The sequence below is a fragment of the Oculina patagonica genome, chromosome 2 (assembly GCF_052425735.1).
Source record: "Oculina patagonica isolate OP01 chromosome 2, crgOcupat, whole genome shotgun sequence".
Taxonomy (NCBI): Eukaryota; Metazoa; Cnidaria; class Anthozoa; order Scleractinia; family Oculinidae; genus Oculina; species Oculina patagonica.
In genome coordinates, this window is record NC_135759.1 from 32,509,736 (window position 1) to 32,527,035 (window position 17,300).

Here is a 17,300-nt window from a genome sequence, read left to right on the forward strand (position 1 = left end):
TTGAAACATTGGGGGAATGTCATCCCATGTGTCCTGCTCTGGGTCATACCTCTCAACAGAGCTAAGATATTCACCATCCCCTGCTCTCATTCCACCAATTGCATACAAGAACCGCCTGTCACTTACTGCACAAGTGATTTCTCGAGGAACATTTAATTGGGATCCCAGAGTCCAGACATTGAGGGAAGGGACGTAAATTTGCAACGTTCCTCTGTTGACCCTAGAAGCACCAATAACATAAATGCAATTTCCTAAAGATGCAACTGCAGGGAATAAAACTTCTTTTAACATTGGGGACATGTTACTCCAGGTGTCTGTTTTCAAGTCAAATTTCTCAAGAGCATTTGATACCATGCCATTTCTTTCCCCTCCAACAGTATACAGCTCGCTTTCAAAATCAACAAATCCATGCCAGTTAATTTGGTTTGGAAAATGCTTCATTTCAAACCAACTGTTATTCTCTGGGACATAACATCGAACTGAAGTTTGCTGAGTATCCCTGCTCTTCTGTGCGCCGCATATCGTGATAACAACATCAATTGCAGGCTGAAGACACTTTCTTGGTGTCTGAGACAATAAAACTTCAGATGAAACATTACTTTCTATGGCTTTTTCAACAAGTTCCATACAAGAGGAGTGTTCTTGGACAAGTAAATTATTGATAACATGAGTTTGAATGTATTCCTGTGACATAGAGCAGAATCGAACACATGCTAACAAGCTAGGATAATAAACTTCTCGTTCACCTTGTTTGTGCTCAATCCAAGTTAAAAGGCTCTCGTAAACTACTTCTTCTTTCTCTACAAAAATATTGTCACTTGAAATTATATTTTTGACTTCATTTACGCCAAGATTAAGGAAATCCTCGGATTGCGTGACTTCCTGAAAATGTTTGTCAATAAATACACGGCTAGCTTGGGCAAGTCGTTCGCAGTTATAACGCTCAGCAAAGTCAAGGTAATATAGACAGTTAAACACATCAACTTTAGATACTAACTCTTCTGATGCCATGATCTTTACTTCTGTGATGAGGAAATAATCAGCTAAAATGACAAGTTCCTCAGCGTTGAATTGCGTGACATCGATCACGCCTGTGTAAAGATAAGTCAATAATGTGTCCATTACATTCGGAGAGACTTCCAGTGCTTCAAAATTGACCGTTTCAGATGTCTTTTCTTTCATGTCACTTGTGAATAGTTTGTAAAAATAAGGACAGCTCACAGCAAGCACATTTCGATGAGCAGGAAAGGTGTCCCCACTAGCGAGAAGCGTCACATCACACAGGAGATTCTGTTTCCTTAAATCGTCGAGTTTCTTTGTCAGATCTAGGCAGTATTTGATTTTCTGTGTTTCCTCAGTCATTCTTCAACCATTAGGGATGACAGAATTCAATAAAAGACAACAGACGTCATAAAATAAGTGAAAAAAACTGGCTGTCACAAATCACTGGCAACACTTTTAGCATATATCCCGACGACCTTTTCGCGACGTAGAACGTTTTAGAACGTTTTCCCATAGTTCTTTGCAGTCATCTTTTCCGCCCTCTTGGTTGATTTCAGTGCTGTTCTTGAGCGTTTTCTTCGCCCTAACGGATACAGAATGGCGTATAAAGGACAGAAAGTGCAAAAGGTTATGGTACAGCCCATTGTATCCTTTTTAACGGTAATGAAATAATTTACGATCGAGTTTTATAGCGTTGAAATGGCGACGCATCTCGAAGCACGTGCTACTGATTTGACATTAGCTTTTCTGCTTCAGTTTGCTGAACTATGCTCGATAGTCTTTGGAACGACTGTGAAACGTTTTAAATCTTGCTTATGATTTTAGCTTGTGTACGTTGCATGTATGTACCAAAGCGCTTAGTGCTTGATTTATTTTTATTCCTCTGAGTCTGTATTTGCCACATGAAACTGAGCAAATTTAACAGCTGAAATCGAACTGGCTTTGTCAGAAATAACGCTTGCAGCTGGTAGACTGGTAAAGTGATAGATTTGAGTGCGATAAGGTAAAATACATTTTTGGCAGTAGAAATAGAAGTAAACATCTTCACAAGAGCACAACTGCTGCGAGAAAGTTGAGTACTTTGTAGCAGTAGTGGTGCCTACTGAAGGCATGAAGGTGATCAGAGGTGAGGCGATAAGGGGACATTATACATCAACATTGCAGCTAAATATAAGCTGAAGGTAACATTTGCCCTAAGTTTAGTGGTTTGAAACTTTTTGCATGGTTTGATATCAACTTGCTTGCTAGCGCAGGTTGATTGGTGACCATAAAGCCTGGTTCACATTAGCAACATAACGGCAAGGTCACAAAAATGCAAATGACACCTTTATAGGTTGAAGTTTTTTTTTCACCAGTGTGAACAACACAAGGTAACAACAACAGGAACTAATGACATACATGTAATGTATCAGTCAAATCGATGGTTCAACATCCCCCCCCCCCCCCGGGCATACCCCGGGTATTTGACGCCTTTGTCGTCCCTGAGGGTGGGGAATTTGATCACTACACATATGGGGTGGGGAATTTGAACTCTAAACTCGATTTCGTGCTTCGTGTCCCAGTGAGTGAACGTGGGTTGATAAATCATGGCGGAGGCCGAAATAAGGTCCGAAATGGCGAGTTTAAGGATTTTAAAAGAAAAGATTGCCGCTTGGTGATAAATTGGATGAAAAGTGAAGGGTTACAAAGGCTTTTTCCTGTATTTTAGACTTGTCTGCAGACTTGGCGCGTGAATTAATTCTCGGAAAAAAGCATTTTTAATGACCTGAAATGGATCTTTGGTGGGGCATTTGAACGGCTGTTTGGCCCGGGTAGGGGGGAATTTGAACACAAATTTTTCAAAAATTCAAATGCCCGGGGTGTTGCCCGGGGGAGGGGGATGTTGAACCTTCGATTTGACTGGTACATAAGCATAATGACAAGGAAAAAAACTGATCTTTTGTATTTGTTGTTACAAGTATGTCCATGTTGAGATGTCATTATGTTGCTTGTATGTGTAATTATTTCCTATTTAAAACAGTAAATTTTTTGATTGTGTTGCCTTTTGCTTAACTCGCTACTCAACAACTCAACAGAACTTGATCTTTAGGTATCTGCAGAATGTAAGTATTGTTTTGTTTGTTCTTATTTGTGAAATGTGACTTGTTTGTTTATACCAATCCTCTTTACTGAAGTGTTGGAGCAACCTAACAGATAACCAGGGATTGAAAAACAATCGTGCTATGAAACTCAAGCTAACTGCTATGCACTGGCATTTAGGAGACTGGCACACTGGCACACACTTCTAAAATATATTAAAATGTAGTTTAATTTTACTGTTGATACAAGTGTTCTGGTGTATGGTAATATATGATAATGAATTTAAAAAGGGGAAAAATGCCAGATTTTTACCAAGGGTAAAATTGAACCACAACACGTATTTCATTCAAATTATTTGTATGTGTTTATTATTTCTTTGTTTGTTGTCCTCAGAGATCAAGAATTCAGATTTGGCTTTATGAACAAGTTAACATGAGGATTGAAGGACACATCATTGTAAGTGTTCAGCCTTTCAAATGTTTGTAGAAATTTCTAAAGAACAGGTAAATTGAACTGTTTGGTTGGGGGGTAAATCTAACACATTTTCTAAGGTTTGTGTTCACTAAATTACCACAGTTTCTAAGAAGATTTTTCACAAGGGCACTAAATTCTTTTGTACAGCTCAAACACTGGAAACTCCTGAATCGCTTTTATTCAGTAAAGATCAGAATATTTTAATATTTTAATTTAATATTTTAATATTTAATATTTTAATATTCATTTAAAAATGAATGAAGCCCACCATTAATCCAAAGTACTCCATATAATGTGAATGAACTGTACCAAAAGATGTTGAATGCAAGTGTACAGACCAAAATAAGACTGAAACAGTTTAAACAATGATAAATTTGTAGTTGTAACCTTTACCTCCAAATGAGAGGTAATCAGAGTGCTATTCAGGCTAAAATAATAACCCAACACTCAACCTCATGAAACAAACTCCTTATGTTGTTTGTAAAACCACTACTCTAGGTTCTTTCAGCCAAAACAAAATAAAAAGTGAGTAATTAGCTTACACTTTGAGTAATGTGGCTTACACTTTTAAGAATTCTTGTATTCCAAGATGATTTAATATGCAAAATACCTGGCAATGTAAAACATAATACAGTTAATTGCCAACGAGACAGCTGAGCCAAGAGGCGAGGCTGTCGAGGCGGCAGAATCATAGAGCCGTGTGCGTATGAGTGTATAGGCAGAGAAAATCTTACGTTCTGCGTAAGGGACTCTTTTTTGACCATATTTGGGTGTAAGTAAACCCCATATTTGGATTGTATTGTTCTTCCCAACTGGTTCCCAGTCTCTCACTCCTTGCTAGAGAGCAAATTTTCAATGTGGTCATTCATCCCTTTACCGATAAATACACCTTTAGGGAATAATAAATCGAAAGAGAATACCCTACAGAATATTCGACCACCGAAAAAACGAACATCAAGGTCTTTAAAACGATGAAATAATCTTTCGACTTTGGAGTCCTTTGATTTCGGCGATCGAAGAGAGACATGAAAATCAAAAGCGGACTGTTGACTTCAAATAGAGTTTTCTTGACTTATGAGAATGCTAAAGTCGGGTAAATGCTTCCTTTTAGTGTAGATTGTGTTTATAGTAATTGTTTGACCGATGATTTATTCCAAATCAAATACCGTTTATATTTTATTTGGCACGCATTTTCGCTCCGCATAGGAATAACATCAATACAAAGCGACGCTCACTAAAATTAATGCATGTCATACACACAAGAAAGTCAAAAGTTTTTTGCTTCTAACGGCAAATGTAATGTTAACTTGAATAAAAATTTTGTTTCCAAATAATCCTTGACCGTTCAAGTTTTGTTTTCTGTTCAAATTTTTCAAGTTTTGCGTAACTGAACATGACACTTCGCATGCGAGACTGAAATCTGACCCGTGCATTACTGTCTCTGATTACTGAAAAATTATTTTTAAAAAAGCATCTTAGCAGTTTTGATTTTGGGATTTGATTTATAAGAAGTTCTTGAAATGCAACTATCCCTTCAGTTTGTGAACGGAAACATTTTAACCATCGCGTGATGTATTTACAAAACAGTGATTAAACCTCATTTATTGCCTACATTTTGTGACATTTTAACGTTGAAAAGAATTTAAAGATTTGTCAAGAGTTATCAATCTGTCAATCCCGTAACCTGCGTATCAGACATCTGTGTACGTTTTCATACGTTTTTTAGTGTGTTTAAAAGAGTGCGCGATCGCGAGAATACGCGCGCTGGAAACTACGGCGCCTGCTACGCAGGCTATTAAGCCTGTGTCATTTATGAACACCAGTAGCACTTTTTTAGCATATTACCTAAAATACAATTTACCATATTTTGGTCATTTCAAATATAGTTCTATCAAAAATCATTCAATATCTGTTCTTATTAACAAACAGGAGTATTTTGCTCGTTGGCACTTACCAACAGGTACAACTAGTTCTAAGATAAAAATTAATCTGAAGTATTTTGCGTTTGCAGGGTTTTGATGAGTACATGAATCTTGTGTTAGACGATGCTGAGGAGGTTCATCTTAAGAGCAAGAAAAGACGGCCACTTGGTAATAAATGTAACTTTTTTATATAAATGAGATTGTCTTATTTATTAGCCCAGTGCTGCCTTACTTTTGTGATTTTGTCAGTGATTCTTTGAGCAAAATGGGGGAATCTCAAGTATCTTTCTAAATGTACAAATATATATTCTTTCCATGATAAATTGAAGTAATGTAGAGTACCGTAAACACCCGCGGATAAGCCGCACCCGCAGATAAGCCGCACCCTGAGTTTAACAACTCAAATGTTGGAAAAAAAGTTTTTTGAAAGTAAATCAAAGAAAATCCAAAGTCGAATCAAAAATCCAAAGTTGAGTCTTCAGGAAGTCTTCTTCATCGAACGTAAACTCAATGAACATTGAAACAGAAAATACTTCAGTCTTACTCACAATTGGAGCTCTTTAATATAATGAAATCCAACTGACATTTTATGGGTGATCTTTTTCTGGCATTTGTTGACAGGTATTTCTTCATTCAACGCATTAATTAAAGATTTTTGTGTCACAACAACAAGAACTTACGTTTACTAAGCTACGAGCGTTCGTAGCTTAGTAACCAGGCATTTGATTGGACGCGAAATATGGGACTAGGGCGAGAACGTAAAGCATAACAAGATGGCGATGGAGGTGTTCGGGTTTCGTGGCTATCATATCGACAAATTAAAGAGATTTGGGAGCCATCTATTGGAGATTAACTTGTTGCATGAAGAGAGTTTCGTAATCAGTTCAGCAAATTTTCCATCGAAGTGCAAAATGAGAAAGAAACAATTGGCCATCTTACTCGTGAATACTTGTGGTATTTTCTTGCTCGTAAAGTATCAATATTACTGTTAAAGTTATAGGCCATTGTCGACACTGCAAACAGTATAGGAGCTGTCAAACTTGCAAAAGCAATGACCGGTACTCTCTTGTAGTTTTATGTTATATTAATTTACATAATTTTCCATAAATTAGCATCAGTTCACGAAAATTTATGGCACCTTTTCCGAATGTTCCCGCAGATAAGCCGCAGCCCCGCTTTCGAGCGAAAATTTTTGGAAAAAAGGTGCGGCTTATCTGCAGGTTTTTACGGTACTTATAAGTCTGCAGGGCTTCTTAAACCCAAATAATATATAACAAATTTATAGAAAGGTATGACCAAAGATTCCAATAATACCTGCACAATCCAGCAATGGCCCAAATGATAATGTGTTTTTTAGTTTAAAATAATGCAGTTAAAAGGTTAAGCTAATTAGTGATTTAAAGGTTTCCTTCGTGTTCCCTCTTGTAGGAAGAATACTTCTTAAAGGAGACAACATCACTCTTCTGATGAATACACAGCCAAGCTGATGATGGCAGGCCTAATTGGTTTTGCTGTCCAGAGACTTTTGTAACTCCATTTGGATTCTGTTAAATATTGCTTAGTTCTCTTTTTTTCTTTGGTATTCATGTGACAATCTCTGTTTCGAAGATGACTTGTTTTTATAGGCTTGTTTCATGTGTTACTTGTTGAAAGCATTATCTAGTATTTTGAATGTAACATGTTGTATATAAATGTATGGCAACAGACCCATAATTATTTGTTTGAACACAAGTAAGCTTACCTTCATTCTTCAACACAGTACACAGCAGATGCTGTGGTCTGCCTTTTTTTAAGGTCGGTTGATAACATTGGTAGTTAACAGAAACTGATGTAATTTCATCAATGAGCAAAAACTTATTACTTTTCTCCGCTGTAATGTAAGATCTCCCACATTTTAACAAATAGAAAAAAATGGCACAAATGGGTTGATGTGTAATTTTCTAGCCTTCTAGCCCATGCTGTCCTCTCCATACTCCTCTTTCAGCTTTTATGCATGAGCTTTTGAGCTGTATAGACTTATCATCTCTTTGCCCCAGCACTACTGGCTAACTGGTGTCATCCCAATCTCAAGAAATGTAATGAAGATATACGTCTTTGGTGGCCCATCAGGCCAGAACATATCACAGTTTTCGTAGCATTGAGCGACTAGTATCCCTGTCCCCGCCCCCTAATCTACTGAATTGTTACCCCAGGCATCAAGGCGGGGGTTAACGTGGAAGCCGTTTTTCAACCATTTTAATGTGGTTATAATGCAAATATCTCGTTAGCATTTCAAGCAATCCAAAACTCTGTTCGTTTTACAAATCTATGTTTTGCGGCGTGTTGTGAATTTTTTAGTGAATTTTGGGAGGAGATAGTTTTTCTCAAAGGAGTAGTAAATTTGGAGAAATAAGAAATATTGAAGATTTAGTGTGATTTTAAAATTAGAATTTGGAGTCAAAAATTAGTAGATGGACACCAAAACAGTCCCCTGACAACCTGGAGTGCTTTTGCGTGGGGGTCAACTGTCTGGTGGTGTTCCAAAAACATTTTTTTCTCCTTTCCTTTCTTTAAACCGCCTAAAATTTCATACAAATTCACATTTACCCCTGCCTAAAATTAACTGGTATACATTTATACACCTGGAACCTGATAGAAAGAGGCACTATGAGCATGAAGGTTCTTGCTCAAGAACCAGGGCGCTAAAAAGGAACCCTTCCTTTTTAGCGCCCTGTCAAGAACACAACACAATTACCCGGGCCAGGGCTTGAACCCAGACCACTCGATCCCGAGTCCAGCGCACCAACCATTAGACCACCGTCTCTCTTACAGCGAGTTATAAACATGAAATGACAACCCTTAAAACTAAAACACGAATTGATTGAATCCTTCAATTTTCTATCAGCTTTTTGGGGGAAATGAGTGGGGACCCCGGGGGGACTCCTATATGAAACGGACGTGGATGCTCGTCGGAAATTTTAAAAAAGAACCCCTAAAAAAGACTAATCAGGGTGTGGCTCATGCTTTTCTTGACCCCTAAAAGATACCCGAAAACTAAGAATAGAATTTACATTTGTATATTTCTCCGTTTGTAACCCTAAACAAGACCATTATGGCTAAAAATATTGACGTTTTGCCCGAAAAACCCTAAGCGAGACCAAAAATCCGAAATAACAATTCCCCCCGCTTGGAGCTGTGCGCGCATCAAAGCCATTGATCGCCAATCCATTCAGCAGAGAAGCGCGATACCCAGACAGTCCAGACAGGTTACAGTAGAAAAGAAAATTAAAACTACCTTTAAACCCATTATAGTTGCCGCTCCAGCCAGTATATCAATGAAGAGAGAACATTTTTAGCTTCAAATTGGCTTGTTGACCGAGGCATCTGACAACATACAAGTGCCTCCCACTACCCACCCCTCTCTCCCCAAGGCCCTTTGTCCGTACAAAAGGTTACACTTTGTTTAATCACGCGTGTTTACTGACTGCTTTAAGAGCGGACCAGTTTTACAGTTGTGTATCACGCCGAACAGTCCATCACAGTCACATGCAACCTCTTGGTATCGTATCATTTAAATCTCGAAAACAAACTTTTTAGTGAAGTGTAAATTACATAAATCAGCCGGCTTTACAAAATGACGTATGGCGTTAATCTGTCGCACGCACACACACGAAACATTTAACTCACGAATAACAGAAGCTAACTTAAATTAGTTCCACGATTCACAGCGATTTTCATGTTGACACACCAACGACACAACGACACCTTCGTTTGTAACAAAACAAGTGCATTTTCAGTAACGAAAACCGAGCACATATGCAGGATAATGTCCCTTCACGGTTCCACTCTATGAGATGTGTGACCGCCAAGCCACAAGATCTGAAGGGGGTATCCCTGTTTTTCTCTTCTTATTGTCGGTACTTCTCGAAAAGTAATACCCACACGTGTATTTGCCAAGGGTACTGAAAGGCGCCAACGAGTTCACTTGCCTCGTCCATGGTTCGGCCAGGCACTGAACTGGAATATCAGGTTTCTTCTGCGTATCTCGCCCACTCTGCGACTTGGTGGCGTTGTCGGCGCGTGGCGGGATAGAGAACGATTTTGTGGCCGCTTCCTTGAGATCGTTAGAAATATGCCTGGAATAAGGTGCTTGCGTTAGAAATCCAGGCTGTCCACTGCCCCATGCAGCGACTCGACAACAAACGTTGGTTGGCAACCACACAGCTTTAAAATCCTTTCGACATTCCTCGCATTTCCAACTCTGGCCAATTAACTGCCCAGTATTTGGCATTATGCGTGAGTCGAAGGCTGCTAAAGTCACAGTCCCACACTGATAAGTTTATATGTGATGTTTCTGGGCAATAACACTAGTTTTTTGTTCAGTCTGTGCTCACAAAATGTCAGATCTTTGTTGGCGCTCGCGAGGTCGAATCGCAAAGCGTAATAATTAAGGTGGCGGCAAATTGACGTCACAATTGTGTTAACTAACCAATCGAGTGGTTAATCATATAAACGAGGATAATTAGCACGATTACTTTGTGACTTGAGCTGTAAGTGATATCAAAACTTTCAGAAGCAGGAAATGTTTCATAAATCACAGGCAAGCCGATTTTTAACCCAGACGGTTTTAGCAATTTCAAGGTTTTGTATGTAAATAAATGGTTCAGAACAAAAAACTGAACTAATCTTTCATATTCGAGATTTATTTGCGTTTTAAATTCTAAGAAACCCAAGTGTCAATGAATTCTTTTGTTTCCTTTGTGCATTAAAAGACTCTTGCTAATCTGTCTCCCAGGAGTAGTTTGAATGGCCTGACACTTGTTCATCAGAAAACAAATTTGGACGCTTTCCATTTGTCAGAACTGGCCGGCCAGGACGGTATATTCGAGAACAGAATGCCGTTGTAAGTCAGATTTGTCCTGTCAAATCAGTCAATGCATAAATATTATACACGGTTGTGGTGGATTTGTAGTCTTTGTAGGAAATCTCTTGGAAAGTGATCCATTTCACATTCAAAACCACCGGACCGGCTGGCCAGTTCTGACAAATGGAAAAGCGCCCAAACATTTCCAAACTGGCAAGACTTCAACAAATTGACGGAAACAACAGCAGTTACATCTACATTTCCAGCCACCAAGGTGTAATATAATTATAGTAAAGCTTTCTCGCTACAGGTTCACAATGAAATTAAAACTGACACAAAAAAAGCAAGGTGTCAATACCAATGATATTTCGAGAGCCACTGTCTAATTTCTTTTCCAAGGGCTTACAAATATAAACGATTCTGGGTTAAAAAAGAAAAGAGAAAAAAATGGCATGTAAACGTCCATGTAAGTCGATTTGTCAAATTTTGCTGCAGTTTCACATGGAACCTGTGTCACTTGTGAAAGAAAGAGCTCATTTAAGCACATAACCTCTTGGACGTGTCAAAGGAAACTTGTCAGAACTTGCTTCCGATTTGGGATAACGAAATGAAACGATTATTCCCCTCGATCAGGCTCAGGGAATCTCGGTGAATATCTATTCCCCTTCGACGAATATTTGCCGAGGTTCTCTTCGGGCGCTCAAGCAAAATTGTTGAGAAAACTGTTAATGCCGCATTTTTCTTAGTTCTCTGGCTAACTAGTTAAATTTTATCAATCAAGGAGCTAAGATTGTTAACGAGATACGGGAAAAAATGAGAAAAAAAATAATAAAACGGTTCGGAGGAGGGAAAGAAAAGGGAGAGCGAGTAAACATTCGAATGGGTCAGCGGTTTTCACTTTTGGAGTAACCCTGGCAACGGAAGTAAATTTTGCGGCCATTTTGTTTTTCTGGCAGTCACAGTAATCTGTATACCGTGTGTTTTACTCAGTTTTGGGACATAAAAATGCCTGACGGAGAAAAGCCAGTGATACCTCCTCCTCCAGCAATACATATTGAGCGGACATTAGCGTTAATTAAGCCAGACGCTATCCACAAAAGTGACGAAATTGAAGAAATAATTCTTCAACATGGATTCACGATTCTACAGGTACGGTGTAATGCCATCCAAACTTGGTTTTAAAGAAGTAAGGACTATGTCTTTAGTTGCTCTCTTGTTAAATTGTTTCTACACCGCCTTAGTTAAACATGACATTAAATCTAATGGGTCATCTGAACCATTTTCACAAAGTTGTAAATTTTGGTGTTTTGAAAAAAAATTTACACTGACTGCCAATTTTGGGACATACGTGTAAGCTTACATAAAACAACTAAAAATTACCGATAGAACAGCAAAATAAAGTATTAAATTTTTTTCTCGAGGGACACAGCTCCCGTGCAGTGCTTTAAAACTTCACTTTGAGAAAACAGAGAAATGCAATTCTTGCAATTCTCAGTTGCAAGGAGCCAATCAGCTGCAAATAGTGTTAAAATCCAGAAGTGCAAGGGCTTTTGTAAGAATTTTAAGTAATTTTTGAGTGGTGTCTCTTAATAAATAGAGGATATTACATGGTTGCGCTGAGATATGAAATTTATCTTCGAGTGTTCGAATCGATATCTCACGAGTGAGCGCAGCGAACGAGTGGGATATCGATTTGAACACGAGAAGATAAATTTCATATCTCCAAGCAACCATGTAATATTCTGTTTATTATATAAACCTACTAATTACGATGTTTTTGACGATTTTCCGAAGATTGCCGACCATTTTCCGAAGATTTCCGAAGATTTGCAAAATGTTGTCCGAAGGTCGTACGAATGTTTCCGAACATTTTCCGAACTTTTCCGAAAATTTCCGAAGATATCCGAAGATTGCCGAAGATTGCCGAGGAAGATCCGAAGATGTTTCGACTTAATATCGATTTACTTTGACTCATTCAGCATTGAAACAGGGTAAACTTGTCAGAAAATGTTTCGAAATCGATATCTTCACATGTGAAAAATAACATGTTATATGATTTTTTCGCGCGAAAGATTTCCTGGTATTTCACTGATGTTTATATAATAAAATACTGTAATGCTTTTTTCTAGAGTCAGGACTCGTATCAACATGCAACAAAAATATCGTGTTTTGAAACAAATGTATAAGCTAGAGTAAACTGGCAACTTACCTTTGAGCACTGATATACCTGATCATTGATAACAACATACAGCATTTTTTATAAGCATGTCATCAAGCAGCTGTGCTTTAATTCACACAAGATTTTTTTTTGTGCTGAACAGAAAAGAAGAGTGCATATGACGCCAGAACAGACCAGTGATTTTTACGCTGAACACTATGGCAAGATGTTCTTCCCCAGTCTTGTGGCATACATGAGCAATGGACCAATCTTGGCTATTGTCTTAGCAAGACAATCTGCTATTTCCTACTGGAGACAGTTGATTGGACCAACAAACACACAAAAAGCAAGAGACCAAGCACCAGAAAGGTAAAGTGCCTTGAATAACATTTTGTTTCCTGATCATAAAATATCAAATGATTATCTGACCTTTATGATTGCAATACATATAGTCGTGGGGGGAGTGGTTGATTAACAGTTGGAGTGTTCAATGTTTAAAGTTAAGAGCTTATTGCATAAATCTTAATGTAGAACCCAACTGTGACTTTTTCCTGAAAGCCAAGCTGGGTTCACACCCATTTGTAAAATAGGCCTCATGTTGTGTTCTCAAGCAAAGCAGTACCTCCCTCCAAGCTAACCAGGTGTGTAAATGGTAGTCAGGGCAGTGTCGTTGTTGGAGTAACCTGCTGATCCAGCTTAACCTGCAGCCTTCAAAAGGGGGATGACTACCCGAGAGATATAGAGGATAATACGTGGTTGCGCGGGGATATGAAATTTATCTTCGAGTGTTCAAATCGGTTTTGAACACGAGAAGATACATTTCATATATCCAAGCAACCATGTATTATTCTGTTTATTATATAAACCTACTAATCACGATGTTTTTGACGATTTTCCGAAGATTTCCGACCATTTTCCGAAGATTTCCAAAATGTTGTCCGAAGGTCGTACGAATGATTTCAAACATTTTCCGAAGATTTAACCAAAGATTGCCGAGGAAGATCCGAAGATGTTTCGACTTAATATCGACAAACTTTGGCTCATTGAACATTGAAACATGGCATACTTTACGAGCTGATTGGTCAAAAATGATATCACACATGTGTAGATATCATTTTTATCCACACATGTGTGATACCATTTTTATCGATTTGCTACCACTTGCTATACCACTGCAGTTTATATAATAAACCGGTATATACTAGTTATGCAACGCTTTCGAGTGGTATACTATGGAATATCCCACGAGTTACTTGTATTTTCTCGGTATACACACGAGCCTTTAGGCGAGTGTGTATACGAAGAAAATACAAGTGACAAGTGGGATATTCCATAGTATACCACGAGAAAGTGTTGTGTAACTATTTTATACCATGCCATAGAAAATACGCTCACTAAATTTCGTTGAGAATAAGATTGCAGCGCACGATGGGAAGGTTGGGTTGAATACCGTCAAATATACAATGGCTTTCCTGTATTCTGATTGGCTGTATTTTCTATAGCATGGTATAAATCAGAATATATAGAGTTGAAATACAAATGTACCAGTATGTGCTCTAGATCTGTCACTAGGAGATTCATCAACCCTCCAAGTTAAGACCATTTTAGTTGCCATGGCCACTAAAATTTTGGAGCTGGCGACTAAGTTGGAACCGGAAGTCACCAGCCTGGCCACTAAATTGAGATGAAGGATTGAAAGTGTGAGCTTAATTTGGCAAGTAAAATTTTTCACTGGTGACCAAACTTGAGCAGTTAGTGGCCAAGTGGCCACTAAGGAAAAAAATAAACTTGGAGGGTTGTTCATCTGGCTACAGTTGGCAACAATCAATATTTCAAACGAGGTCACACTTAGACTACAGTTAGATGATAAAACTACTCAAATCAAATTTGAATAATGCAGTCCGTTCACCATTAATCAAAACTATTCTTGAATACTAGGGGGTACGCGCTGAGTGTTTTGACTGTAAAGGAGTTTTGTGTTCCAAAAAGGGTTTAGCCTTTGTATCTAAAACTAATATAAATAATAATTGTACTTAATTCTTCTTTCAGTTTAAGAGCAATCTATGGTACAGACAGCACCAAAAATGCTCTTCATGGAAGTGACAGCTATTCCAGTGCAGAGAGAGAGATACATTTCTTCTTTCCTGACAGTAAGTACCATGAAAAAGTGTCCCAGAGTATTTGAAAGCAATAATCCAGATCTTTATGAGATGCTAAAACACTAAGTTACTATGAATGGGATATCTACATGTACATGTAAATTCTGTGGCACATTTGGTAAAACTGAAAATATTGGGAAACCTCGTACAACACTGTACATAAGCACATGCATACATGCACTACATGTACATGTATCAATTAACTCCTAAATAATGAAACCCAGGGGCAGATCCAGGATTTCAAAAGGGGGGTGGATGGCAGACCATTAGGGCCTAACCCTAGCCCTAACCCCAAGTGGCGGCAGACGGCGAAATGTGGCATAACAACAACCAGACATGAGCGAGAGCTAATTTTTCTTTCTTTATTAATTTTCTATTTCAAATAAAGTGACATTTCGATTTTTTTTTACTGAAAAATGGGGGGTGGATATCCACCCTATCCACCCCCCCCCCCCCTGTATCCGCCCCTGAAACCAAAGAATAACTAACGGTATTCCTGCAGTACATATTCTATTTCTTTGCTAATCATTTATTAATTAATACGTGTAAGTAATTTGTTTAATATTTTATAATTAACTGAGGTTTGAATATTCAAGGTATTGTGGAACCAGTTTCAACAGGACAGGCAGCAAAAGACTACCTAACAAGAACAGTAACTCCAACATTACTAAAAGGACTCACAGAATTATGCAAGATGAAACCTGCAGAACCAATAGTAAGTAATGGACATTATGTGCCAATTATACAAATATATAGATTGAACCTTTTTCTTGCATGTTTCTCAGTTGAGCTTCTTATTGAAAGCATTCCCAAACATCCAACCCTCACTGCCGCCGCCCAACACCCAAACAAAAGATGATTCTTTGATTTTTAAGTACTGTTTCTTCATTTTAAAATTATCCAGCGTGCATCATGTACTTGTACAAATCTTGGAAATGCCATTGGGTAGGGGGTTTCATTGAGCATGCACCCCTCAAACAAACCTCCCTAACCTAAAGGGGTATGGATATTGCTTTTGGAAGCACGCAATAAGCCAATATTTTTAGCCCAAGCCATGGTAAATTCAAAAGCTTGCGAAAGACATCTTTTATAATTCTTTCAATCAATTCATTGTTTCATTCTCCATGATTCAGTAAATCAGTTCTCTTCTTTAGATTAATACCTGAGTGTTTGATTAAATTGTTTAATTTGTTCAATAGATTATTTACCAAACTGCTGGTTCAAATTGCATACATATACTTAGTGATCCTCAGTGATTTAGATTAACTCCCTTTGTTATAAAATCAGCCTTCAGACTGCATGTGTTAATCAAATAATTTGTTTGTCAACAGAACTGGCTGGCAGACTGGTTAATAGCTAACAATCCAAACAAGCCAAGAGTGAATGAAGGAGACTACATTGTCGAAGAACCAGATGACTAAAGCTTACACTAAGATGTTTAAGTTCAGTTTTTTTTTAAAGAAATTACAACTTGTAAATACATTGTTTGAATAATTAGTTAAAAAGTAAACAAGCAATTTTAACAAAAGTGTTTTCACAGTAATAAAATGGTTCCTCCTGTTATTTCGTTGTATATTGTGGGGGCTATATTGTCATATAATGGAACTTACCAAATACCGACTGTTGTTACAAATTCACCTGAGCACTGTAGTTTTAATATAGTGAGCATTGCTTTCTTGAACAGTCACGAACAATGTAATTTCTTAAATGTAATAATTGTGTAACAAGTTGTAAATATATGCAGTGTATGGTACGCACTGGTTTTCACAGACATCTGTTTAGTAAACGGAACAATTTAGAGCAGGATGGTTTCTGTTTGTTTGTTTGTTTTGCCAGATAGTCAATTAGCAGTCTTAGAACTCTTGTATTTTCTTTATTATATGGCAAATAGTCGCGTCTTTTGGTGGGGTTTTTTTTGTTTTTTTTTTTTGGGGGGGGGGGAAAAAAAAATTTTTATTTTTTTTTTTTTTTCCCCCCCATGTAATATTGTTTGATATAAATTACAGTAATTCAAATAACTTTAGATTCGTTACTATTTCTATTGGTGAGCCGGATTCGACAAGGTCTTAGTAGTTTAGATTCTGGTTAAAACCTACTGAAAAGACTTTTTGAACTTACAAAGCGCGGCTGCAGGAGGCCTGCACTATTAGGATCTTGGAGGAAGGGGGTGGGATGGAGTGCACTGGACTCGGCATTGGACTCAGAGATGGCCTGGTTTAGCCTGGCCAGAATGCGTTCCCGGGGCCAGACATCTTACTTACAGTGCTCCCCTCCACCCAAAAGTATAGAACCGGTATAGTTGTTTTGGGTAATTGAGACATCCGCTTGGAATTAGACGAAGGTATTTTGAGCTGTCAGCTTTCACCTTAACTTAATAGAATGGAAGGGTTAAAGAATGGTTACCAAATTTGTTGAATTCTTTTGAATTCGAAAGGTGCTACCTCCAACGATTTTTTTTTAGTCTTGGTTTTTAGTCCGCTACATATTAGCAAGAACGAGAAGTCGGTACCGGTACCGCTGGACTCGGGCTGATTTCTTCAATTTGTCGAGCGCCCTGTACCTAGCATCGTTAGAAGAATAACATTAAGAGCAGACCATGTTATACCTTCAAGTCTTTCCCTTAACATGCTAAGCCCGTTTTGTGGGGGATTTTTTTTTTTGAG

At 38.1% G+C, this 17,300-nt stretch overlaps 4 protein-coding genes across 4 annotated transcripts; 2 read left to right on the plus strand and 2 right to left on the minus strand.

Moving 5' to 3' along the window:
- Positions 1-6: 6 nt before the first annotated feature.
- Positions 7-1,452, minus strand: LOC144644232 (kelch-like protein 12; the record flags this gene model as incomplete). Its single annotated transcript, XM_078503676.1, has 1 exon — positions 7-1,452. A coding segment is annotated over exon 1 (1,356 nt), but the record flags the coding sequence as incomplete, so codon positions are not given.
- A 56-nt stretch (positions 1,453-1,508) lies between these two features.
- Positions 1,509-7,398, plus strand: LOC144644243 (small nuclear ribonucleoprotein E-like). The gene is made up of 5 exons (XM_078503690.1): positions 1,509-1,647; positions 3,078-3,104; positions 3,475-3,537; positions 5,567-5,645; positions 6,906-7,398. The coding sequence occupies exons 1-5, from the start codon at positions 1,600-1,602 to the stop codon at positions 6,962-6,964; spliced, it is 276 nt and encodes a 91-aa protein (XP_078359816.1). The 5' UTR covers positions 1,509-1,599; the 3' UTR covers positions 6,965-7,398.
- Positions 7,399-8,906: 1,508 nt separating this feature from the next.
- LOC144641998 (uncharacterized) lies at positions 8,907-9,913 on the minus strand. The gene has a single exon (XM_078501005.1). It carries the CDS (start codon positions 9,745-9,747, stop codon positions 9,304-9,306), a length of 444 nt encoding a protein of 147 aa, XP_078357131.1. The 5' UTR covers positions 9,748-9,913; the 3' UTR covers positions 8,907-9,303.
- A 1,331-nt stretch (positions 9,914-11,244) lies between these two features.
- Positions 11,245-16,440, plus strand: LOC144642000 (nucleoside diphosphate kinase homolog 5-like). The gene is made up of 5 exons (XM_078501006.1): positions 11,245-11,469; positions 12,642-12,847; positions 14,528-14,628; positions 15,234-15,352; positions 15,969-16,440. The coding sequence occupies exons 1-5, from the start codon at positions 11,326-11,328 to the stop codon at positions 16,056-16,058; spliced, it is 660 nt and encodes a 219-aa protein (XP_078357132.1). The 5' UTR covers positions 11,245-11,325; the 3' UTR covers positions 16,059-16,440.
- The last annotated feature ends 860 nt before the right edge of the window (positions 16,441-17,300 follow it).

What these genes read in the sequence shown, in the direction of transcription:
- LOC144642000 (XM_078501006.1), top strand. Translation starts at nt 11,326, where the DNA reads ATGCCTGACGGAGAAAAGCCAGTGATACCTCCTCCTCCAGCAATACAT. An exon ending in ATGGATTCACGATTCTACAG is followed by an intron (nt 11,470 to 12,641) that starts GTACGGTGTAAT and finishes TGTGCTGAACAG; the next exon opens with AAAAGAAGAGTGCATATGAC. An exon ending in TGAAACCTGCAGAACCAATA is followed by an intron (nt 15,353 to 15,968) that starts GTAAGTAATGGA and finishes GTTTGTCAACAG; the next exon opens with AACTGGCTGGCAGACTGGTT.
- LOC144644243 (XM_078503690.1), top strand. Translation starts at nt 1,600, where the DNA reads ATGGCGTATAAAGGACAGAAAGTGCAAAAGGTTATGGTACAGCCCATT. An exon ending in AGGTTATGGTACAGCCCATT is followed by an intron (nt 1,648 to 3,077) that starts GTATCCTTTTTA and finishes ACAACTCAACAG; the next exon opens with AACTTGATCTTTAGGTATCT. An exon ending in TCTTTAGGTATCTGCAGAAT is followed by an intron (nt 3,105 to 3,474) that starts GTAAGTATTGTT and finishes TGTTGTCCTCAG; the next exon opens with AGATCAAGAATTCAGATTTG.
- LOC144641998 (XM_078501005.1), bottom strand. Translation starts at nt 9,747, where the DNA reads ATGCCAAATACTGGGCAGTTAATTGGCCAGAGTTGGAAATGCGAGGAA.